This window comes from Colobus angolensis, unplaced genomic scaffold (genome assembly GCF_000951035.1).
Source record: "Colobus angolensis palliatus isolate OR3802 unplaced genomic scaffold, Cang.pa_1.0 Scaffold396, whole genome shotgun sequence".
Lineage (NCBI taxonomy): Eukaryota > Metazoa > Chordata > Mammalia > Primates > Cercopithecidae > Colobus > Colobus angolensis.
Genome location: NW_012117332.1, coordinates 813906 through 839824, shown reverse-complemented (window position 1 = coordinate 839824; position 25919 = coordinate 813906). Strand labels below are relative to the sequence as shown.

The following is a 25919-nucleotide window of genomic DNA, read 5'->3' as shown; positions in this document are numbered from 1 at the left end:
TTCACAGGCACGTTTTAAACTGATTTTTCATTTGTAGCTGGGTATTCGGTCTGTGATTGGCCATGCCGACTTACGTGCACATAAATATTGCACTGTTCTTCTACTGGTAAATCTCAAATGCCACAAACATGAGGACTGGTGATTCAAATCCACTTATAATTCAATTTTTAAAAAACCACACACAAGCACACACACATATTTAAACCAACAAAGCCTTGGTAAAGTGTTGGAGAGCTTTTCTTGATTTGGGAGGGAGCATGTGAGTCAGGAGAGGACTGAGGCCCCCGCCTGAGGGGGTCTTTATAAACTGTTTCAGTGACGAGCCAGATGGTAAATACTTAAAGTTTTACAGATCACATACAGTCTCTGTTACATATTTTTCCTTTTTCCTCCTCCTTTTTTTGTTTCTTCTTCCTCCTCTTACTTTTCTTCCTCATTATTTTCTTCTTCTTCTTCTTCTTTTTTTTTTTTTTTAACCACCCTTTAAAACTGTAAAACCTGTCCTTACCTCCAGGACAGTTAAAAAAAAAAAAAAAAAAAGAGGGCCTCAGCTGGGATTTGGCCCACAGGCCACAGCTGCCCACTCCTGCTTTGGCCGATCAGGTTAATGGTATCGCCTCACCCTCAGCTGAAGGAAAGCATTTAATTCCTGTTTATAGCAGCAGCCTGCACAGCTAGACCACTTGAATTTTAGTGTCTACTACTGATTCTCTTTGATTGCTTTGCTGGTCATAGACTCACACTTGGGATTTGTAACACTAGCTGAAATGGGAAAAGGCTGAAGGAGGAACACTGCCTCTCTAAGGGCTTTATTAAATACAGCCTGAAAGTCAGACTTGGGTCTGGTGCTACTTTGGCGCTCACCAGGCACCAGCTCCCTTGCACGACTTTTTGCCATTGTCTGAACGCTGTCTGCTGAACTTTCATCTTGCAAATGCTGTCTACAGTCAAAACAGTCTCCAAGGGCATGGCATTGCCCTCTACAATTAATATAGCTACATTGAATAAGCAAATGTAATCAGGAAATGGCTCAAAGCTGAATTGAGTTGGCAAAAACCACTTTCTAATTTGCACCAGGTCTGAATGAGGGCAGTAAGCAAAAGTTTCCGCCAAGTGCCAAAAAACATTCAGTTACAACAAAACATGAAACACTTGTATTAACAAGTAAAAGGTAACAGCTAACATGTCCTAACAAGTAATGTTATGACTCAAAGCAGAGCTGCAATGTTAATGAAATGATGGTGGCTTGACAGAGAGGAGAGGATTCGGTTAATTAACAAGAATTACTACCCACTAATTTAGATCAACAGCTCACCAAGCACGGATCCTGTATAATTCAATTTTTAAAATAAATTGTTGGCTCCTAATACGCATTAAATAGCAATAGAAAGCACTGAAGAATAACAGAATCAAGGACAATAAGGCAAGATAAAGCACTATTAAAATCTACTCAACTCGACATTCCTTCGAAGGAACAACAAAAGCAAAGTCAGCCACATGAGTCAAGTTTGGGGCTATTAGACCTAAGTATGTGTGTGTGTGTATGTGTTGGGGTGGGGGTGGGGGGGGCGGCAACACACTCCTTGTAGTGATCATGAGTCAAGTTTGGGGGCTATTAGACCTAAGTGTGGGGGGGGCAACACACTTCTTATAGTGACCCAAATATCATAAAAGCGCTCAGGAATTATTCTGATTTATTTAATTAGGCTATTTAATTAGGGTATGGAAGTAGGAAGCTGCAGGAGCTAAAATTTAGTCAGTGCCATAAGGCAGGCCTGGAGGAAGCATTAGCTTCTGGATAAAGATGGTGGTTTTCACACACTTTTGCTCCTTCCCCAGAAACCTTTCAAAAAGGAATAAACTCACATGAGCTAAGAGGGCAGGGAAGAGATGTGAGAAACCAAATTCTGGAAGCTGGAAAGCAGGTGGATGAGTGTTAAAGGACTTAGCAGAAGCCCTAGAAAACTCTCCTAAACCAACAGTGGGAGAGCTGAGTAATGGCCCCGGTTTACACTTGCAGAAGTCTCCAAATGCCCAGGAAGTGAGGCCTGATTGCAAGTCTCCGCAGGCGGCAGTCTGGGGCTCGATCCCCTCCCCGATTCCGCACTGCTTGGCCGCTCACAGCCTCACCCTCCCTGAGGCAAGAGGTGGCTGGACTGAAGGCTATGGGCTCAGTGAAGAGCGGGTCACCATGCTGAAGACAGAGGAAATTAGGTGACTGCACGCATGGTGAATACTGAGATCCACCACCCGGCTCTCTGTGGGCTGGCAGTCAGGCCTGTTTCCTTCCAATGAGGACACTGGGGAGGCTCCTCTGGGCATCAGAGATTCTCCAACTAAAAGGCCTTATCAAGTCCTCTTATAATAAAATAGCCAACAAGCTCTAACTATGCTCTCAAAACTCACAAGTAGCTTTTTAGGCACCCGACTTTTAAAGAAGCAGGAAACCAAGTATTACGAGACAGGAAATATATAAGGAAAATCACATATATAAAAAATAGAAATCAAAACGAACAAACTGAAAAAAAAGCAACTTGGAGGAAACAGAACAAGCAGGGGGAAGAGAATTAAAAACAAAATAAAACAAGAAAATCTCCACATATACCACCTTTAATATCCTCAGAGAGATCAGGAAAGATATCAAACAAACAAGAACAGGATACTACATAAAAAGAAACAATTTGAAACACAGGATTTTAGAAGTTGAAAACAAAAAACAGAAATTCATAACTCAAGAGAAGATTTCGAAGATACCTGAGAGTATCTTCTGGGAGTTGAAGAAATCTCCCAGAAAGTAGAGCAAAAATATGTAGATATGAAAGACCAGAAGAAGGAAGATAAGAACATTGGAGTGCCTCAGGGCAGTCAGTATAATAGGATTTCCAGAAAGAGTACAGAAAAAATGAAGCAGAGCAAATAACTCTTAAAACAAATCAAGAATATTGATCAAAGCAGAGGCACATGCATTTCTACACCGAAAGGGTGTCCCCCTATAATGAATGGGTCTAGACCCACCTCAGATCAAGTTCCACACCACTGGGACCAAGAGAAGGTCTGAACCACTTTCCACAGGGGACAGACGGGACTGGGAGTCAGAACAGCTCTTGGTTTCCCATGGTGATACTGCAGATTAATAGGCAATGGAGTAACACCTTCAAAGTTCTGAAGAAAAATTATTTCCAATCTAGAAATATATACCAGCAACATTGTTAATTTTGACAATTGGACTAAAGATATTTTCAGGTATATTTTGTCACAAAGTATTTGTTTCCCATGCATCCTTCTCAGGAAACTAATTATGATTTTGCTTCAGCAAACCAAGTAGTCTTGAATAAGATGTCAGGAAATAGGGGCTCAGTGTAGGACAGCAGCTAAGAGAGCCCCCCAGAGGAGCATGAAGTGACACAGCAGGGTTTGACCTTCTGGCCAGTCCACACGGTCAGGTCAGAGGCTGTAGGGCTGCCTCAGGAAGATGTGACTGACAGCCCAACCAGGGGTTTGAGAGCCTAGAGAGGTGATTTGCACAGCTGGGGCAGAGTATGGGGTAAAGTTAGTGATAAGAACATAGAAAATGAATAGAACAGAGAAAGAAGGCATCTGTTAGCTCTACGGTAAACAAATGACAATTATACATAAAAGATAAAATAGGCCGGGCGCGGTGGTTCACACCTGTAATCCCAGCACTTTGGGAGGCCAAGGCGGGCAGATCACAAGGTCTGGAGTTCAAGACCATCCTGGCCAACATGATGAAACCCTGTCTCTACTAAAAATACAAAAAACGAGCCAGGCGTGGTGGCATGCGCCTGTAGTCCCAGCTACTTGGGAGGCTGAGGCAGAAGAATCACTTGAAGCCAGGAGGCAGAGGTTGCAGAGAGCCCAGATCGGCCCATTGCATTCCAGCCTGGTGAGAGTGAGGCTCCGTCTCAAACAAATAAAATAAAATAAAATAAAATAAATGTGGTTTACTGGAATGAATAGCATTCATCAGTCATAGTAATGTAACAGTAAATACTGACTTGACTCCAAAATTAAAATATAACAATTGAGTATTAAGAGAATGGAGGGATGGGTCAAGGGGAGAGAAAGAGAGCAAAACTCTTGTTTTGAATAAGAGGAGGCCAACAGATAAAGCCTAGAAGGGAAAAATCAGACACGACATGTTATTGGGAAACATGGAGATAAATGCCAAAGTAATTGTAACACAGCACAATAGAATTTCCAGAAACAAATATTTATCTTTAAATAAGACAGTGTACCGCAGCAGAACAACAAACATTTCTGTATGTTGGAGACGGCCCACAGAGCACCCCAAACAGCAGAGCTCAGAACATTCCCTAGCAGATGGGCCTAGCCAGGGAAATGGGCAGGGAGGAAGCGGAGGGTAGGAGACAGCAGGGATTTGTGAGAACTCCCGTACAATGACTAGAGGACTAGGGTGCTGGGGTAACTGGACAAAAACATCTAATAAAGAAGGGAAAAAAGAATTATAAATGTGAGCTTTGTAAGTAGCAGAGTGTGAGTGACTAACCCCCACCCCGCAGGCCCCTCTACATTGCAGAGAAAGCGAGTCCGGAACGAAGAAGATGGGCCTCGGCACAGCCCAGCCTGAGCTCTGTCCCCGGAATGGGTATTCTGTCCCACTAGCTCCACTACAGACGCAGCACTTCCTTACAGGATTCATCTGTCACCCTGCTTCAGGATGGGGAGGGGCTGACGTCTTTGGCACCATCAACATTCCAGATCCTGCATCACCACAAAAGCCACTAACAGGGTGGGCAGGTGAAATCTGCAGAGAAGACGGAGCAGGCAACCCTGGGAAGAGGCAGGCCAAGGTGAAGGATGCGACCTCAGCAGCCCAGGGAGGAGGGCAGTCAGCACTTCCAAACTGTGATGATGGGCAGATGTCAGGAGGATGCAGGGACTCAAGCAGGGCCCTGGGCACATCAGAGAAAGCTACTTGGATAGGGTGTCGGGAGCTGAGTGGATGGGGTGAGGCTGTGTGTGGAGGTGGCTCCTTGATGCCTTTTGGCAGAGCAGGGGAAGACAGAGACGAGACAGTGACTAGAGGGACCCCAATTCTGAAGGGGCATCTGTAAAAGATGAGAGGGAGCCTCAAAGGAGGGCCAGAGGCCAGATGCAGTGGCTCACACCTGTAATCCTAGCACTTTGGGAAGCCAAGGCGGGCGGATCACTTGAGACCAGGAGCTTGAAACCAGCCAGGGCAACATGGTGAAACCATGTTAGGTCTCTAAATACAAAAATTAGCTGGACTTGCTGGTGTGCACCTGTTGTCCAACTGCTTGGGAGGCAGAGGTGGGAGGATTGCTTGAACCTGGGAGGCAGAGGTTGCAGAGAGCTGAGATGGTGCTGCTGCACTCCAGCCAGGGTGCAAGGGTGACAGAGTGAGACTGTCTTAAAAAAAAAAAGAGAGCCAGGGCTGAGTGCGGAGGCTGAGCGGCAGCCTGAACCTCTTGAGCAGGCAGAAGGGCTGAGACCATAGGCTGGGAGGAGGCGCTCTTCCAAGGGGCATCAGGGCGACCTGCTAGTGGGAAAGGGGAAGCGAGGGCGGGTGCCATTTTTATGCTTGGGGACCACTGTTTTAATCACAGACCCACTCTAACATTTAAAATACAGCACAAGTCTAAAGGGTGGACCCTGGATCTAGGAGAACCTTAGCTGTGTAAGGCCTCTTGCATTGCTACTGAAATGGAGGCTGGTTAGCCTCCATCCATGCCTAGAATTCTTCCATTTTATTTATGATAATTATTCTAAGTAAGGGGCTTCTGGCAGTACTAAGCCCAGCTGTTATGCTATAGTTAAGGAATAACCATCTACAACAAAAAATGTGAAATTTAAATCCATTATACAGGTGTTCATGTCGAAGGCACTTCTTAAGATTAACGCCTACATCTATTCTGTGATTTCTCTATCATGGGGCCCTTATGAATGTTACTTGCTGAATCCATGTGCCAAGAGGCAGACGAGTAGCATCATCTGCAGTGTATAAGTGGAGGAACAGAAGTTTACAGGGCTGAACAATTTACAGATGGTACATGGGGAAGGGGTGCTGGAGCCAAGGCTGCCAAGCCAGGCTCCTGGGCTGCCCCACCCTGGGCCCAGACAGCACCCGTTTCACATGGTCTGACCTGGAAAGGTGTGGTACCCTCTGAAAAGGGCACAGCCATTTTTGTGGGGAGACCTCCTCAAACATTACTTTCAGTAACAGTGGTCAACTGGTCAATACTTCCCTTGCTTTCTTCTTTTTAGCAGTAGGACTCAGAAATTACTTAATAGGGAGGCTCTCCTCTCAGTCTTTTCTTATGTTTCATCCCTAGGAAGTCAGACTAGGAAGATGAACTCAAAGGAAAAAGCCTTGTGAGGTGGTGCCCACTGAGGGTAGCTCAAGAGATCAAATAATAATAATGATAATAAAAAGACAAGACCAGAGATGGCTCTCCTCGGCTGTGAAAATGACCGTGAAAGGATATTCTGATACAGAGCTAGGATTTCAATGAGCCTCAGCGTGTCCACGCTACCTTGCACAGCTCATTAAATGTGCTCTAGCTGCCTGCTTCATTTATATTTACCCACCTGGGGCATATTAGCCACCCCCAGTGGATAGGGATGGAGCTTCTGCTGTCTGGGGGAAAGCAAAACTGACAGAGGCCTTCCTGCAGGGCCACAGTAAGTAGGCAGTGCCCAAGCACCCCCAGAGTTGCAGCCACTGTTCTGGGCCATCTGCATCTGTATCTCTTTCACCTACACAACTGTGTCTATCCATCTCCCTTCCTCCCACCCCCACAAATCTTCAGCACGCACCCACTAGGTGCCAGTCAGTAAGCTAAGCCAGTTGCTAAGGACACGGGTATGTGGAAGCCAGACACATCTCTGTCTTTAAGGAGCCTGCAGTCTATGGCCGCCACAGTCTTGTGAGGGAACGATGGCAGAGAGCCAGGGTGCTGTCAGAGCCAGGAAGTAGGCACCTAGCACAGACTAGGTGGAGGGAGGGTGTTGGTCAGAGGGAGGATGCCTAAGCTAAGACCTGAAGAATGAGTGGGAAGTGGCCGGGAGAAGCAGACGGAACTGTAGGAGCAGGCATCTGATGAGCCCAGTGTGGCCAGGCTGGTCCACCCTCGCAGGCATCTGACGAGCCCAGTGTGGCCAGGCTGGTCCACCCTCGCTCTTCAGCTTGCCCAGCGCCCACACACGGTGCACTAGCTCCTGCCTCCATGCCTTTTCTCATGCCCTCCCACCCACCTGGAATGTCTTCCTCCTTCCTATCATCCATATCTCCCAGTCTGGACGAGGACCAGCTTACATCTAACTTTCTGCAGACATAACTCCAATCAAGATTGTGAGGCTATTACTTCAGGATTGATAGAATAAATTTGCAGAATGTCTTCATATTTGCATAGATATTTGTAAATAATGTGTTCTTATTAATTGACACCCAATTAGAGTCTGAATTTCTCCAGGGTTAGGAAATCTCTTTCAGTTCTCTTTGATGATCAGTTTGGCATTGAGAGGAAATTAGATGAGCAAATAACACATGTGTAGAGCATCTGAGAGGTGTGAGGTGCTGTTGCAGCTGTTTACGTACTCATGAAGGCAGCAGCTATTTTGAGGATCTAACAGACCTTTAGTTAAGAATGAAAATGGGCCCGCAACCTAGTGAATTGCATCAACTGCCTATGAAATGGAATGAGGGTTGCCTCAGACTCACAGCCCAGCATGACATCAGGGCTCAAATTAGATCTTGCAGGTGCCAAGAACTCAAAAGTCTCTTGCTCCGACAAAGGCACACATCACCTTATGTTGTAGTATTTTGTTTTTTAAGGGTTAAAAATCTAAGCATCTTAGAAGTTCAGAAATATAAATGATAGTAGGATTCACATTTCCAGGAGGAGGTAGAGAGACAGAGAAGAAGAAAGCGAGAGGAAAAAGAGAAGGAGACCTCATTTAAATGGTTACTTGAAGCTTATATGAAAAGTCCAACCTCTTTATGATGACTAAATATAATGTGAATACTCTTGAAGGCGTGAGTCCCTTTAGAGTCTCTCCAGAAAGTGCTCATAGTACTCCATGCGGGTTTTCTCAGCATGACTGCTGTTTCTAGCTTTAACGGGGATTTTGAGTGGTGATGAATGAAGATGAGTTATATTTCCATCACTCAGTGTCACAGATTTTACTCAACCTGGTCACAGCATGGACATCAAAGGAAGCTTCGGCCAGCTGCTGAGATGGGAGTTAAATGTATCTCAGGGATCACAGGTGGCTGGTCTCAACACAGCGCATTGAAAGGTTAGGGAAGAATACAGCCCTACAGCAAGTTTCCTTCTCCTGACTTTGCCCCTACATAGAACCTTCGAAGTACGGCTCCTCACACGAGAGTTCTGTTCATCACCAACAACTGACCGAGTGGGGGCATGTGCTCTCCCACAGTGAGTCTGCCAGTCCCAGGCTCTGCAAATTCCCGAGGAATGCCTTACAGTAGCTACCCTGGCCGCAGGGATGCTCCATCCACCCCCCGGAACCTGCAACCAGGCCTTTCTTCTCAGGCGCTGTCTTCAAGATCGGCCTCCAGAGGCTTCAGCTCAGAACCTGGGGTCCAGAAATCCCATCCATCAGGAGACAGTGTCAAACGAAGGGAGAAATGTGCATGAGCACAAACCAGCTTGTTGCCTCTGCCAGGAGGATGCTAGAAATGGGTTTCTTTTCTGATGTACAACAATGTTGCCCTTGTTACTTTTACTGAAAATGTAAATTCAGTACCACAGACTACAATAACAATTTCCATGTCTGAAACATTGCCCACCCCCCCTCCAACAACAAGCGGCAGATGTTGGTTCTCACCTGGTTGTAGGGCACTCTTACAACTCTCTTCTCCAAATTTAACATAAACTTGTTATGTTAAATTATGTTAAATAATGGCAGGAAACTAGACAAGACAAGTATTTGCCTGTTTGGGTTTTCCTACTATCATTTTAGTTGTAGGAGAAAAGTGTTTCCTTTTCACACTACGTACCTAGTGGTAAGTTGATGCAAAAGGAAAAACAAAACACAGCACTAAAAAGAGCCCCAACAATGCAATATGCTCCACACACACACCACACACACACACACTCACCACACACACACTCGCACACACCACACACACACACACACACATACATACACACACACAGTGACACTCTTAGAAGAAAGCAATTGTCATAAGGCTGCCTTTCTCAATACAAATGACTGCATAAGAATTTAGAACGTTACCTTAAATTTTATCAGGACTGCAAGTGGTACTGATCTGCTTCCCTGGATATCTTCTACTAACCCAAACTCAAATTAATGTGCTATTTTCTAATAAATGCAAAACAAAAATTATTTGGATTACTCAAGTGATGTCAAAGGCTTCAAGAAGAAATATCTGTGTCGATTCTAAATATACAGATGGCAACACGTGTCAAGCCTTTTCGGTGAACATTACAACAGATAAATTTTAAAAACGATTGCAAAAATGGGAAGAGACAGGAGATCTTAGAACAGCAAAAGTGAGAACGTTCCAGATATTGAGTGGTGTGTCTGATATGGTATAGCGTCACGTGATATGAGACAAGCACACAAAGCACAACAGGTAGAACTATGAGTGAGCAGAAAGCTTCCTAGCTTAATTAATGGCAATGCTAATGAAACTAGAGACCTTGGCTCTCCTTCACCCTCTACATGTGGCTGTTCACCAAATCCTGCCGATTCTGACTCAAATCAATCGCTCCTCTCCCTCTCCATGTTCTCCGCTGAATGCAGGTCGTCCTCATCCTTAGCTGGACGGCTCCAGCAGGCCTCTAGGGAGGAAGCATGGTGGTTTCCCTCAAGCCGTCCCCACCATGTGAGAGGGAATAATGCTAACCATGAAATCTGCAGAAATCAGGATGACTGCATTTCTGGGAGGACTTTCTGGATAAACTGGCTTTTGGGATGTCCACTTGTGCCGGATTAAGTATTTACAGAGCACCCTCAGCTGTTGAGAGCACTGAGGATAACGTGGGAATGAGCCGATACCCACAGGCATGAAGACCTGGGTCTGTGTTCACTGCAAATATCCTATCACAAAGGTTTTTTTGACAGCATATGAACAAGAAGCATAAAAAGTGCATATAAAGAAAAGAGGGGCGCCTTGGGTCACAAAATACTCATTTCAGACCCTGGTTCTGCTACTCCCACGCTATGTGACCTGGGGAGAGCACTGAACTGCACTGTGCCTCAGTTTCCTTCTCAGTGCAATAGTGCCCCAGCCCTGGAAATTAAACAGAGTAGGGATGTGGCTCCTGGCATGCTTCCGGGCTCGCCCTAACCACTCCCTGTGTGCCGCGGTGAGCATGGGCTGTCTCTGTCTGCCTTGGACCGCATTCTGCTGTTCTTCTGCAATAGCGTCCTGCTGTAGGGGAAGACCCTGCTCCCCTGCATGCAAACAGTGGACTGTCAGTGGGGCTGCTCAGCCCAGGATCCTCACACCCTGAAAACAGGCCAAGGCCCGGGATCCAGTCCCACACTGGCCACAGCGACAGGTCCAGGGATAACTGCAGGACCCGCACAGGGCCAGCCACGGTCCTTCCTCGGGAGTTTTCTAAGTAGATTGTTCTTAAAGGTTCCATTCCTCTTTGACTGTGCGAGGCTGTGAACCAGACAGGCAGTCTAGACTGCCCTCTGCCCTGGGGAGCAGCTGAGGGATGGTGGCAACACCCAGGAGCACTGGAGCCAAGGAGCAGAGGGGCCCTGAAGGAGCACCAGGAACCTGAGGCTACTATGAGTTCAGTTTCAGGTCCTGAAAAACAAAAGAACTCTGACTGCTGGAAAAGTCCATTCACTTTTCTCCCTTTCCTAATATATTACTAAATACTTTCAGTATGCTTAAGCCTTTGTTTTATTAGCATAGATACTTCACACATTTAAAAAATAATTCATGTGTATCATCCTTTGCAACTTTTGGAGCATAACAGGACACTCCTAATAATAAAATGTCATGTTTGATTCCTATAGAGAACACAAACAAAAGAGCACATAGTTTTTAAAGAATAAGATGTTATGCTTACATCTTATTTTTCTCATTAAACTTGTTTAAGTATAATCTGTGTTATTCATACATACACTATAAATTTGTTAAACTATATTTGAGAGTTATTTTAAAAAAGTAATTAATGAGAGTGGCAGATACTAATTTCTGCTAAACTACACATTTTAATTAAAATTTTTGGGCCGGGTGTGGTGGCTCACGCCTGTAATCCCAGCTACATGGGAGGCCGAGGCAGCAGACTCACAGGAACCCAGGAGGCGGAGGTTGCAGTGAGCCGAGATCGCACCACTGCACTCCAGCCTGGGTGACAGAGTGGGAGACTCTGTCTCTTAAAAAAAAAAAAAAGGGAGGGTTACTTAGAAGCAACATAAACTGTATATTTGAAAGGCACAAAAAAACCTCAGTCCCAAACATAATCAATCCAACAATGCATTTTTAAGTCCACAAAAGAATAAGGCCATTTTTTTGGAAAAATGAGGTATCTTCTTTAAAAAATAAAACAGAAGGCCAGAAGAATAAACATGACCAAATTACACTTAAAACACTATTTTATATCTTCTTGCTTCTTATTTTTATGCTGTTTTCGAATTCCCCATGTTATACGTAAAATTTGAAGATCTTATCTTTGCTTTCTCATTTTTAATTTTCTGTAATTAATGTCACTAGTTTCCCGCACAACGGTTTTATGCAAAACAAATTTATTTAGCTTTTGGCCATGATTTGTCAATATTTTTTCATAAAATTGGAAGCATATTGAAACAAAATGTTCACAAAATAATTGGGCAGTATCTCTTTTTTCTGAGTGTTCTTATTTTTGTTTTCAAAATTTTAATTGACACATTATAATTGCGCACATTTATGGGGTACATTTTGATATTCTGATACATGCATATGTTGTATAATGATCCCGTCAGGGTAGTTAGTGTATCTATCAGCTCATGCACATGTTTCTTTCTGGTGACAACATTAAAAATTCTCTCTTCTAGCTGCTTTGACATATACAATAGGTTTTGTTAACCTTAGTCACCCTATTGTACAACAGAATACCAGAACTTACTTTTCCTATCTTATAGTTACTTTGTACCCGTTTGCCACCCTCTCCCCAGCCTCTTTCCACCCCTCCCTTCCTCGGTTTTTTGTAAGCACTGCTCTACTCTCTGTTTCTCTATCATCTTTCTTTAGATTTCACAGGAGTGATATCACTCAGTATTTGTCATTCTGTGTCTGGCTTATTTCACTTAACATGATGTCCTCTAGATTCATCCATGTTGTCACAAATGACAGGATTTTGGCTGGGCGTGGTGGCTCACGCCTGTAATCCTAGCACTTTGGGAGGCCAAGGCAGGTGGATCACCTGAGGTCAGGAGTTCAAGACTAGCCTGCTCAACGCGGTGAAACCCCATCCCTACTAAGAATACAAAAATTAGATGGGCATGGTGGCACATTCCTGTAATCCCAGCTACTTGGGAGGCGGAGGTTGCAGTGAGCCAAGATCACACTACTGCACTCTAGCCTGGGTGACAGAGCAAGACTCTGTCTCCAAAAAAAAAAAAAAAACAAGGTGCTTATATTGCGATAAAAAATTTCAAACTTAAAAAACAAAAATAAAATAATATTTACAAATAAATTAAATTAAAAACATCTTTCTTTTTTTTTTTTCCGAGACAGAGTCTTGCTCTGTCACCCAGGCTGGAGTGCAATGGCACAATCTCAGCTCACTGCAACCTCTGCCTCCTGGGTTCAAGCGATTCTCCTGCCCCAGCCTCCTGAGTAGCTGGAATAACAGGTGCATGCCACTATGACCGGCTAATTTTTGTGTTTTTAGTAGGGACAGGGTTTCACCATGTTGGTCAGGCTGGTCTTGAACTCCTGACCTCATGATCTTCCCACCTTGGCTTCCCAAAGTGCTGGGATTACAGGCATGAACCACCATGCGTGGCCAAAAGCATCTTAAAAGAAAGATGAAAGAAATTTGGAAAAACTTGATTTAGATGCTGACCAACATTTGACAAATAACACAAATAGGGTTGGATGCAGAGCAGAGCAAAGGCCCCGCTCCACACTGAAACTTTCTGTATTGCTCTTCAGGAGACTGAAGGGGGAAGATGACAGCTAGAACCGAGGCTTCAGCAAGCTCAGGTGCGTACCTGCCAGAGAGCTAGAAGCGGTCACTTCTCAGGTATACTTACACAATGGTTTTTCCAATGTGCATGAATGATTTCTCGACAAATTCCCGGACACTATGGACCTCCCCAGTAGCTATGACGAAGTCCTCCGGCTCATCATTCTGCAACATCAACCACATAGCCTAGAGGGAAAGAGAGGCAAGTTCATTTTGGAGTCACACTTAGTGGCCACACGGTTTTCCAGCACACATAATCAGATAAGGACATGGACAGCTGGAACATGAGCATGAATTTCATACCATATTCTAACCACAACAGCAATGGCTCCCAACTTTTACTGAGCATCAGAATAATATGAGGAACATTGTGGTGTGGATGCCAGGGCTGCAGCCACAGCAGGGTGGGCTCAGAGGCCTGGAGATTGTTTCTCAGAATCTTTATCCTTAACATCACAGGTGATTCTCATGTTGCAGGTCCTCAGACCACAACGTAGAGGAATGTGATGTGAAGCAGTGTCTATAGCAAATAACCTTTTTATAGTATCATTTACAAAAAGAACAGTTCTTTTTTTTTTTTTTTTTTGAGACAGAGTCTCCCTCTGTTGTCCAAGCTGGAGTGCAGTGGTGCCATCTCAGCTCACTGCAAGCTCCGCCTTCCGGGTTCACGCCATTCTCCTGCTTCAGCCTCCTGAGTAGCTGGGACTACAGGCACCTACCACCACGCCCAGGTAATTTTTTGTATTTTTAGTAAATATGGTGTTTCACTGTGTTAGCCAGGATGGTCTCGATCTCCTGACCTTGTGATCCGTCCGCCTCGGCCCCCCAAAGTGCTGGGATTACAGGCATGAGCCACTGCACCTGGCCAAAAAGAAGTTCTAAAAGCACTAATTTTTCTTCATATCATAGATAGCAGGCAAGGAGAAAACCATTTAAAGATAGATGTTTGTCTCCAAAAGTAGAACCTAATTTTTGAATAATAAAGTTGAGAATGTACTAGTCACAAAACAAAATAAGTACAAATCATTAATGGAAAAACAACCACGTAATGGAGAGTACCACTGTTATAAAAAAGTTGTCTGAGAGGCAATGAAAACATTTATGCCAGAGTTAATGGGTTCATAAGGCAGCATTTCAAGGCCAGGTGCTCAACTTCCACATCAAAACGGATGTCTATACAGGTACACTTTCCCAGTAGGAGCCAGGAGTCTGGTGGGTGAAAATGCCACTGCATATCCAAGATACAGACTGGTGGCACCAGCACAGCCCGGCTCCCCTTGGTTAGCTTTTATCAACAGCAGATAGACCCGGAGTTCCTGTACCTTGCAATTACACCTTAAAGATTTTTTTTTAAACACAGATAGAAGATGCAGTTTTAAAAAAAATTAAGCATAGCAGGAATCCAACAGGAATACGTCTCTTCAAAAAAGGTTGAAACAAAAAAGAAAAAAAAATCGATCTCTATTTTTTCATCACCACCCAATTCTCAAAATAAAATAGGTAAAAACAATAAGGATTTAATTATAACACAGCCTCCAATGATACGTGCATTGAACTCTCGTTCTAGCATTTAAACAAAACTGCTTTGGTTTGTGTCTCCCTAAGTTGTTCCTTGATAAGCTGAAAACAAGAAGCTGCTAAAATCAATGAGCCAGCCTATTTTCTCTTAGAAAATGCCACCAAAAAAGTTTAATTTCCTTTTTATTCATTTGAATGTGTGGAAACCTTCTAAAAAATAAAATTTAAAATAATTTCTCCTTTACCTGAAGTTATTTCCTGTGTATGTTTTTGTATTTGTGGTCTATTACAAGATTGTTTTAAATCATATGGAAGACAAGATTTTGGGCTATTTTACATGCCTTGGAGATGTGGCATGCTGGTTGGGACAATGGTAATGGTTTCAAGTCAGTGATATTCTATAAAGTAATTGACAGATGAAATTATCTTGGTGAGAAGATATTTTTGTTCACATTAATGAAATACCTGCAATTTCATTTTGCCTTAAGAAATCATGGTTGGTGAACTGAGCCACAACACTTTTTAAATGTTATACTACCACCACTACTACTACTAATAAAGCATGAGCTTTTAAAAGGCATGAAATACAAGTTGTTCACTGTTTTGGGATAGTCCATGCAAGCAGATGGAGTCTACAAATGGCTTGGTAGCTCCCTGAACGCTGTTAAACACTGGGGGCTGAAGAGAGCAATGGGACCTGAAATGCAGCCCAGGCGCAGCACCGTCTGTCAAGAAGTTCCCCAAGGTGTTTTTTTGAAAGGGGCACCAAGGCCTGTGTGCATGAGCACAGGCCTAGTGAGCAGCTGCTCCTTGTAGGCCTGTGCCTGTAAGCGAAATTCCCGCGGCCTGGAACGCCCTGTCTCCTCATCTGTCTGGGAATGCCGACCGCTCTCTAGGTCCTGGACCAGGGTCCCAAGTCTGGCCATTAGCATGAATTCCAGTGCACACAGTATGCTGGCTTCCCGGGGATCGGGCCTGCCCTTTGGCCCCCTTCCCAACTAAGCTGCGCCTCCCACTTCACCCAAGTGGGCGCGCGAGCGTACCCGTGGACACACACAGGCACACGTGCACACACAACACACAGAAACTTATTTTGACTTTTGCCAAAATACCTTCAGAATTTTTAGGAAAAATTAAATTATGCTTATGGCTAGAATTTCTATCTGAACATTCTTCTGCGGGATTAGACGTAAGGGGGTAAATACACTTAAATGTGTTTGACTCAAATTTCCATTCTAAAAATAACATTTCAAATAGGTCTTTCAGGACTACTCAGCTTATTTTATTTCTTTAGAAACAGTTCGCTGTGTTAGAATGGTCTCAAAAAAGTCCTATTTTTAGTCATGTGAAAGAAGGCAAGGGCTTGCTAAAAATGTAAGGAGAAAATATGACTGTTGGTTAATGGTGGATCACTTTAAATACCGGCCCGGGTCCCCTGGTGCTTGTTTTGTTCCCGGCAGGAATCCGGGGATCAGTCAGGGCCTCTCCTTTTACTAGAGCGAGACCCAAGAATCTGCTCTTTTCTTCTCCATCAGACTATCTGTGGCCTTTGACCTATCAATTTCTAGGCATTTCCTCTAAAGTTCATATTGTACCAGACTCCAGTCTGGGAATGAGAAGAGAAAGGATATACAACTCCAGATTTATTTGTTATTACTGAATAGTTTACTGGCTTCAACAGAGGGATAGGGCTTTGTTTAAATTTCCACTGAGCATAATTAATGGTTATTGACTGGTAAATGAAGAACAGGTGACACTCTGGATTAGAAGATAAATGATCCTGTGTTCTGGTGTGATAATGGGTTAGTAATTCACCACAAAGCCGAGGCTGAGTGCGTCCCGTTGTAATGCTAGAGCATGTCCAGGAGACAAAGGCCCCTGTGTGAGAAGGACGCAGCCATCCGCCTCCTTATACAGCTGCACACGTTGATGTGCTCCATTTATTCTCTGATGGATGGCACAACTGAGGCAAAAGTTCACTCGTTCTCACCTTCCTGTTCACATGCTGGACCACATGACCCATGACATGGCCAGGCCACACTCTGTGAGCAAATCGCCACCCAGCTTTGGCTTCTGACTAGAGAAACAGCGTTGAGGTTGCATGGTTTAGAGGTCAGTCTTCTCTCTTTGTCTCTCAAGGAATGAAGAAGGAAAAAGACAGTCTGCCTGCATTCCTCTGGTGTCCTTTGAGGATGTGACTGACTTGTCCACTTCCTCAAACACTTATTTACTTTCAGTCCTGACCTGATTACCAGTGCACATGAAAAAAGTCTCCTGTTTTTTAATCCATCTCACGGAGAGGAAAGCAAATCAGTTAAGGAATGTGCCAGGGCTTCAGATTCTTTAACATAAAAATGTCCCTTAATTGCCAAAAAAAAGTGCAGTTTTCAAATCATGTCTTGCATTCATTTTGCTTTTAAGCAAATGAAGTTTAAGGGAAATCTGACTCCATACCATTGACTTTTGATGGCCAAGTCAAGACGGGTATAAATATTACTTAAATTTGGACATGTACTATTTTGTTAACTATATAATCTATCTGTTCTACAAATCCAATTTGGAGAAGTCAAAATAAAACTTTAATTTTATTTATTTATTTATTTATTTAGATAGAATCTCGCTCTGTCGCCCAGGCAGGAATGCAGTGGCATAATTTCGGCTCACTGCAACCTCCGCCTCCAGGGTTCAAGCAGCTCTCCTGCCTCAGACTCTCGAGTAGCTGGGATTACAGGTGCGCACCACCACACCCGGCTAATTTTTGTATTTTTAGTAGAGACAGGGTTTCGCCATGTTGGTCAGGCTGGTCTTGAACTCCTGACCTTGTGATCTGCCAGCCTCGGCCTCCCAAAGTGCTGGGATTACAGGCGTGAGCCATCGCTCCCTGCCTATAAAACTTTAATTTTAAAATGTCAAATAAAAATACCCCTCTCTCCCAGTATCCCATTTGGTAATTTGAGGGGTGGATGCGGAAGTGGTTTGGGAGGCTCAGGAAGGCCGCTCCTCTCGGGAAGCTGCCAGCTCCAGTGGCTGTTCAGAGCTGGACCAATGAAGGAGAACACTCAAAGTGCGTCACCACAGCCGACTGACTACACCTGATTCCATGCATGCCTTCTGTGGTGGGATGTGTGTTTGTCTTAAAAATTTGGATTCTACAATTGCTTCCACCTCAACGTTAACCTCCAGTTCAGTATCCAAGACACAAACACTTATTAACTGAGCTGGCATCCATGAATAACAAGATTTGTTAATGAAGGTTATGTTTAACTTTGTCTATGTGACTGCTACTTTTTCACCCTGGTGCTTTTGTGCTTTACGTGCTACTGTCACAAAAATCTTAAAACCACACACACACACACGCACGCACACAGACACACACAATTATGTATGTATATGCATTTCAGGGGAGAACATGTATGAAATAACTCTAATAAAAATCACGGAAATTAAATTTCCAGAGAAAGGATGCCCAGTGTGAACCCATTCACATGCATTTCATCTCTAAACATTTAGTAGCTGTTCTCATGACGGCAGCCTGATACTTAGTTTGAGTCAGGACCTCCAGCAGTTTTGTGGTCAGGCAGGCCTTATTCTTTGTGGAATCCACATTGGTAGGTCTTAGGTCTTTGGGCTAGTTTTAATTAATAAAACTATACTAATAAAAACAAACAGTGTAAAACCAAAGTCTGGCCTCATGGCTATCTCTATGTCTATTTTCTTCCTGGGCCAAAACGCTGTGTCACATGGATTCCTTAGATTAAGGGACTTCTAGACATTTTAAAGACATGATGTTACTGAACAGAAAAAAAAAAGATAATAAATTAATAAAAGGACCAAAAATAAAAGAACACAACCCAGAAAGCCATATAGCTCTTGCTTTTTTCTTTGCTAACATATCATTCTATATCGACACCACATGTACTGAAAGAAAGAGGCAATGTCAAACTTCGTTTTGCCCTCTATCTTTTAACTCTAACTGACGAGGGTATCCGTGTTGATGAGGAATTATTTGACTGAAATGTGCTATGTCCGGTAAAGGATATAATGTACTATGTACGTTAATGGATTTTTAGGTCGGTTGATATTCTAATGGATTATAATGTCCTTTGGATTCTTGAGTTGTATGTGTTATAGTTGAGTTGTCTAGTAGGGTTCTTGCTTGTAAGCATGTTCTGGACGGGGTTCTAGTAAATATGTAATGTTATGTTTTATGTGCGGTGAACTACTTATAGTACTATATAATATTCATGTTGGCTAGCAGTAATGCACGAACACAGCTACAAACTTCATGTTGGGGTTAATGTTCCTCTTCCCTAGAAACCATATAAAATCGAACAGCTCCTAGTCTTGTGTTTATCATTCTGAATCAGTTTTCTAGGATATTATCTGTTCTTTCAATTTACAGATTCTAGTTATATATTTATTTCTTCTATTTATCTTTGAATATATCTTATCTCTTCTATTCCATTTCATTTTCATGTACACCAATTATGCATATGTTATATCTCTTTCGTTCTGTCTTTTACATCTATCACCTCCGAGCTAACGATGTTTGGGTTTTGTTTCATATTCATTTATATGATTTCCTCCAGCCTGCTCACCTGATTGTTTTAGTAAAATTTACTTTATATTTTGTTGCTCATATGGTTTCAATTTCTGTAAGGGTTTTTTTCTCTTTCATACTTTTCCTGTTTACTACCAGCTTGCTTTTTATCTTTCTGTGACTTTATTTAAGCTAGGAGACAGATAACTTTTTTCTTACAAAGCCAGATAGTACGCATTTCAGGTTTATGAACCATATCGTCTCTGTTTCTCTGCTGTTGTAGCACAAAACAGCAACGGACAAAATGGAATCAAGTGGGTATGACTGTGTTCCAATAAAACAGTTACAAGGCCCATGGACTATAATTTGCCCACCTTTGCTTTCAACAAACTTAACAAAAATATGTTGCCTGTAATTTCTTTGACTCTACAGAGAACAATTACCCAAGCTCCAGCTGCTTATTTTTTTGAATGACACCCCTTACGATATGCACCATGCATCTGTTTTGCTTATGTTCCTTTTCTTCTTCTTGCAACCCTTTCCCCACTCACAGTCAAGCGTAGATTTTGGGGTAGTGCCTTTCTACTTATTATACTTGAACAAGGCTGGCTGTTTGCTGAAGAATCTTGGGAGGGGGAACACGAAAGTACACTGACGATAGCCTGCAGCTTTAATTCAGGCTTCTCTCAAAGCTCTCCCACCAACTTCATTGCATGCTTTGCCCCAGGACATGGCTGCCACAATTTCTCAAGATTTTGCTGGTTAGTGTGATTAGTGGAAAGGAGCACATGAATTGTAGGGCTGCCCTAGTGCTATCTGGCGATGTTTGCTTTCACTCTGCCTTCACCCCAGATCACAATCTGCAGTGTTCCTTGGCTAGGAGGCTAGGAGGCTATGTCAGTGACAATAAAATTGGCTTCTGGCTAGATGTGGTGGCTCACACCTGCAATCTTAGCACTTTGGAAGGCTGAGGCAGGCAGATATATTGAGGTGAGGAGTTTAAGACCAGCCTGGCCAACATGGCAAAACTCCATCTCTACTAAAAATACAAAACTTAGCTGGGTATGTTGGGAGGGGGGGCACCTGTAATCCCAGCCACCTCGGAGGCTGAGGCACAAGAATCACTTGAACCCCAGAGGCGGAGGTGGCAGTGAGCTGAGATCGTGCCACTGCACTCCAGCATGGGCGACAGAGACTTTCTCTCAAAAAAAAAAAAAAAATTAAACATTAAAAAACAGAAATTGTCTTTTCCTTCAGCAACACCTTCTTGCCATTGTGTAGTGTACAAGTGGGTATCTATGAGGATATTTTCCACTTCTTTCTAATAGGTAATATTATTTTATGGGATTTTTAGGACTGAAATTATTTTGCACAAAATTCATAGCCTGTGTGTATAGTTCCTAACATCTGCTCTAAATTTTCTTCAAATTTCATGGTATCTGTCTCAAATACTTTTTCATTTCTTTGTAGACAGGGTCTTACCCTGTCACCTAGGCTGTAGTGCCATGGCATGATCGTAGCTCACTGCAGCTGCGAACTCCTGGACTCAAGTGATCCTCCAGCTTCAGCCTTCCAAGTAGCTGGGACTACAGGCATGCAACACCACACTTGGCTCATGTTTTTTATTTTTAATATACAAAAATAGTAAAAATGTATGTATGGGCTACATTGCTCCTGGCCTCAAGAAATCTTCCTGCCTTGGCCTCGCAAAGTGCTGGGACTAAAGGAGTGAGCTACCAGCCTCAAATTATTAATACCTCATATTTCAAGTTGTGTCCGCTTTCATTGTTATAATGAAGAAGCAGCTTTCTCTTAGCTTTATTTTATTATTTTTCTTGATTTCAGAGGGTTTCAAAAAAAGGAGTGCTGAATGAAAATGCCCTTCTATTCAGCCATTTAAAAATGTATTTCTTGAAGATGGCTGAATAGGAACAGCTCCGGTCTGGCGTTTCCAGCGAGATCAACGCAGAAAGCAGGTGATTTCTGCATTTCCAGCTGAGGTACCTGGCTCCTCTCACTGGGACTGGCTGGACAGTGGCTGCAGCCCACAGAGGGCGAGCAGAAGCAGGGTAGGGTGTTCTCTCATCTGGGAAGCACAAGGGGTTGGGGAACTCCATCTCCTAGCCAAGGGAAACTTTGAGGGACTGTGCCATGGGGAACAGTGGGTTCTGGCCCAGATACTACGCTTTTCCCATGGTCTTTGCAACCCCCGGACCAGGAGATTCCTTTGGGTGCCTATACCACCAGGGCCCTGGGTTTCAAGCAAAAAACTGGGCAGACACTGAGCTAGCTGCAGGAGTTTTTTTTTCATACCCTAGGGGCACCTGGAACACCAGTGAGAAAGCACCATTCACTCCCCTGGAAAGAGGGCTGAAGCCAGGGAGCCAAGTGGTCTAGCTCAGCGGATCCCACCCCACAGTGCCCAGCAAGCTAAGATCCACTGGGTCGAAATTCTGGCTGCCAGCATAGCAGTAGGAAGTCGACCTGGGACACCGGACCTTGGTAGGGGAAGGGGCATTGCCATGACCTAGGCTTGAGAAGGTGGTTTTCCCCTCACTGTGTAAACAAAGCCAGCAGGAAGTTTGAATGGGGCGGAGCCCACCACAGCCTGGCAAAGCTGCTGCGGCCAGACTGCCTCGCCAGATCCCTCCTCTCTGGGCAGAGCATTTCTGAAAGAAAGGCAGCAACCCTAGTCAGGAGCTTATAGATAAAACTCCCATCTCCCTGGGACAGAGCACCTGGGGAAAGGGGTGACTGTGGGCACAGCTTCAGTAGACTTAAAACGTTCCTGCCTGTTGGCTCTGAAGAGAGCAGTGGATCTGCCAGCACAACGCTCGAGCTCTGCTAAGGGACAGACTGCCTTCTCAAGTGGGTCCCTGACCCCTGTGCCTCCTGACTGGGAGACACCTCCCAGCAGGAGTGGACAGACACCTAACACAGGAGAGCTCCGGCTGGCATCTGGCTGGTGCCCCTCTGGGATGAAGCTCCCAGAGGAAAGAACAGGCAGCAATCTTTGCTGTTCTGCAGCCTCCGCTGGTGATACCAAAACAAACAGGGTCTGGAGTGGACCTCCAGCAAACTCCAGCAGACCTGCAGCAGAGGGGCCTGTTTTTTCATTTGTTTGTTTATTTGAGTCTTGCTCTGTTGCCAGGATGGAGTGCAGTGGCGCGATCTCAGCTCTCTATAACCTCCGCCTCCCAGGTTCAAGCAATTCTCCTGCCTCAGACTCCCAAGTAGCTGGGATTAAGGTGCATGCCATCACACACAGCTAATTTTTGTATTTTTAGTAGAGATGGGGTTTCACTATATTTGCCAGGATGGTCTTGATCTCCTAACTTCATGATCCACCTGCCTTGGCCTCCCAAAGTGTTGGGATTATAGGCATGACCACCCACGCCCAGTCGGGACTGACTGTTAGAAGGAAAACTAACAGAAAGGAGTAGCATCAACATCAACAAAAAGGATGTCCACACAAAAACTCCACCCAAAGGTCACCAACATCAAAGATCAAAGATAGATAACTCCATGAAGACGAAGAAAAACCAGTGCAAAAAGGCTGAAAAATTCCAAAAACCAGAACGCCTCTTCTCCTCCAAAGGATCACAACTCCTCGCCAGCGAGGGAACAAAACTGGATGGAGAATGAGTGTGACAAATTGACAGAAGTAGGCTTCAGAAGGCAGGTAATAAACTCTTCCGAGCTAAAGGAGCATGCTCTAACCCAATGCAAGGAAGCTAAGAACCTTGAGAAAATGTTAGATGAACTCCTAACTGGAATATCCAGTTTAGAGAAGAACATAAATGACCTGATGGAGCTGAAAAACACAGCACGAGAACTTTGTGAAGCATATGCAAGTATCAATAGCCGAATCAATCAAGTGGAAGAAAGAATATAAGAGATTGAAGATCAACTTAATGAAATAAAGCGTGAAGACAAGATTAGAGAAAAAGAATGAAAAGGAACGAACAAAGCCTTCAAGAAATACGGGACTATGTGAAAAGACCAAACCTACCTTTGATTGGTGTACCTGAAAGTGACAGGGAGAATGGAACCAAGTTGGAAAACACTCTTCAGGATATTATCCAGGAGAACTTCCCCAATCTAGCAAGACAGGTGAACATTCAAATTCAGGAAATAAAGAGACCACCACAAAGATTCTCCTCAAGAAGAGCAACCCCAAGACACATAATTGTCAGATTCACCAAGGTTGAAATGAAGGAAAGAATGTTAAGGGCAGCCAGAGAGAAAGGTCAGGTTACCCACAAAGGGAAGTCCATCAGACTACCAGCGGATCTCTTGGCAGAAACCCTACAAGCCAGAAGAGAGTGGGGGCCAATATTCAACATTCTTAAAGAAAAGAATTTTCAACTCAGAATTCCATATCCAGCCAAACTAAGCTTCAAAAGTGAAGGAGAAATGAAATCCTTTACAGACAAGCAAACGCTGAGAGATTTTGTCACCACCTGGCCTGCCTTACAAGAGCTCCTGAAGGAACACGAAATATAGAAAGGAAAAACTGGTACCATCCACTGCAAAAACATGCCAAATTGTAAAGACCGTCAACATTGTGAAGAAACTGCATCAACGAACGGCCAAAATAACCAGCTAGCATCATAATTACAGGATTAAATTTACACATAACAATAGTAACCTTAAATGTAAATGGGCTTAATGCCCCAATTAAAACTCACAGACTGGCAAATTGGATAAACAGTCAGACCCATAGGTGTGCTGTATTCAGGAGACCCATCTCATGTGCAAAGACACACATGGGCTCAAAATAAAGGGATGGAGGAATATTGATGAAGCAAATGGAAAGCAAAAAAGAAAAAAAAAAGCCAGGGATTGCAACCCTAGTCTCTGATAAAACAGATTTTAAACCAATAAAGATCAAAAAAGACAAAGAAGGGCAATACATAATGGTAAAGGGATCAATGCAACAAGAAGAGCTAATTGTCCTAAATATATATGCACCCAATACAGGAGCACCCAGGTTCATAAAGCAAGTTCTTAGAGACCTACAAAGAGACTTAGACTCCCACACAATAACAGTGGGAGACTTAACACCCCACTGTCAATATTAGATCATTGAGACAGAAAATTTACAAGGATATTTAGGACTTGAACTTAGCTCTGGACCAAGCAGATCTAATAGACAGCTACAGAACTCTCCACCGCAAATCAAGAGAATATAATGTATTCTCAGGACCACACTGCACTTATTCTAAAACTGACCACATAATTGGAAGTAAACACTCCTCAGCAAATGCAAAAGAATGGAAATATAACAAACAGTCTCTCAGACCACAGTGCAATCAAATTAGAACTCAGGATTAAGAAACTCACTCAAAACTGCATAAATACATGGAAACTGAACAACCTGCTCCTGAATGACTACTGGGTAAATAACAAAATTAGGGCAGAACTCAGTAAGTTATTTGAAACCAATAAGAACAAGGATACAATGTACTAGAATCTCTGGGACACAGCTAAAGCAGTGTTTAGAGGGCAATTTATAGCACTAAATGCCCACAGGAGAAAGCAGAAAAGATCTAAAATCAACACCCTAACATCACAATTAAAAGCACTAGAGAAGTAAGAGCAAACAAATTCAAAGGCTAGCAGAAGACAAGAACTAACTAAGATTAGAGCAGAACTGAAGGAGATTAGAGATATGGAAAAACCTTCAAAAAAATCAATGAATGTAGGAGCTGGTTTTTTGAAAAGATTAACAAAATAAGTAGACTGCTAGTCAGAATAATAAAGAAGGAAAGAGAGAAGAATCAAATAGACACAAAATAAAATGATAAAGCGGACATCACCACTGATCCCACAGAAATACAAACTACCATCAGAGAATACTATAAACACCTCTATGCAAATAAACTAGAAAATCTAGAAGAAATGGAAAAATTCCTGGACACATACACCCTCCCAAGACTAAACCAGGAAGAAGTCAAATCCCTGAACAGAGCAATAACAAGTTCTGAAATTGAGGCAGTAATTAATAGCCTACCAACCGAAAAAAGCCCAGGACCAGATGGATTCACAGCTGAATTCTACTAGAGGTATAAAGAGGAGCTGGTACCATTCTTCCGAAACGATTTCAAGCAACAGAAAAAGAGGGAATCCTCCCTAACTCATTTTATGAGGCCAGCATCATCCTGATACCAAAACTTGGCTGAGACACAACACGAAAAGAAAATTTTAGGCCAATATCCCTGATGAACATCAGTGTGAAAATCCTCAATAAAATCCTGACAAACCAAATCCAGTAGCACATCAAAAAGCTTATCCACCACGATCAAGTCAGCTTCATCCCTGGGATGCAAGGCTGGTTCAACATACAGAAGTCAATAAACGTAATCCATCACATAAACAGAACCAATGACAAGACCCACATGATTATCTCAATAGATGCAGAAAGGGCCTTCGATAAAAATCAACACCCCTTCATGCTAAAAACTCTCAATAGACTAGATGCTGACTGAATGTATCTCAAAATAATAACAGCCATTTATGACAAACCCACAGCCAATACCATACCGAATGAGCAAAAGCTGGAAGCATTCCCTTTGAAAACTGGCACAAGACAAGGATGCCCTCTCTCACCACTTCTATTCAACATAGTGTTGGAAGCTCTGGCCAGGGCAATCAGGCAAGAGAAAGAAATAAAG

At 43.4% G+C, this 25919-nt stretch overlaps 1 protein-coding gene across 1 annotated transcript in view; it reads right to left on the bottom strand.

Annotated features, from left to right (window-relative positions):
* Window positions 1-25919, bottom strand: part of GMDS (GDP-mannose 4,6-dehydratase) — a 529055-nt gene that overhangs the window by 118056 nt on the left and 385080 nt on the right. The window contains exon 9 of the mRNA XM_011955134.1: window positions 13252-13370. Coding sequence (XP_011810524.1) covers window positions 13252-13370 — 119 coding nt within the window. The remainder of the gene's footprint in view (window positions 1-13251; window positions 13371-25919) is intronic.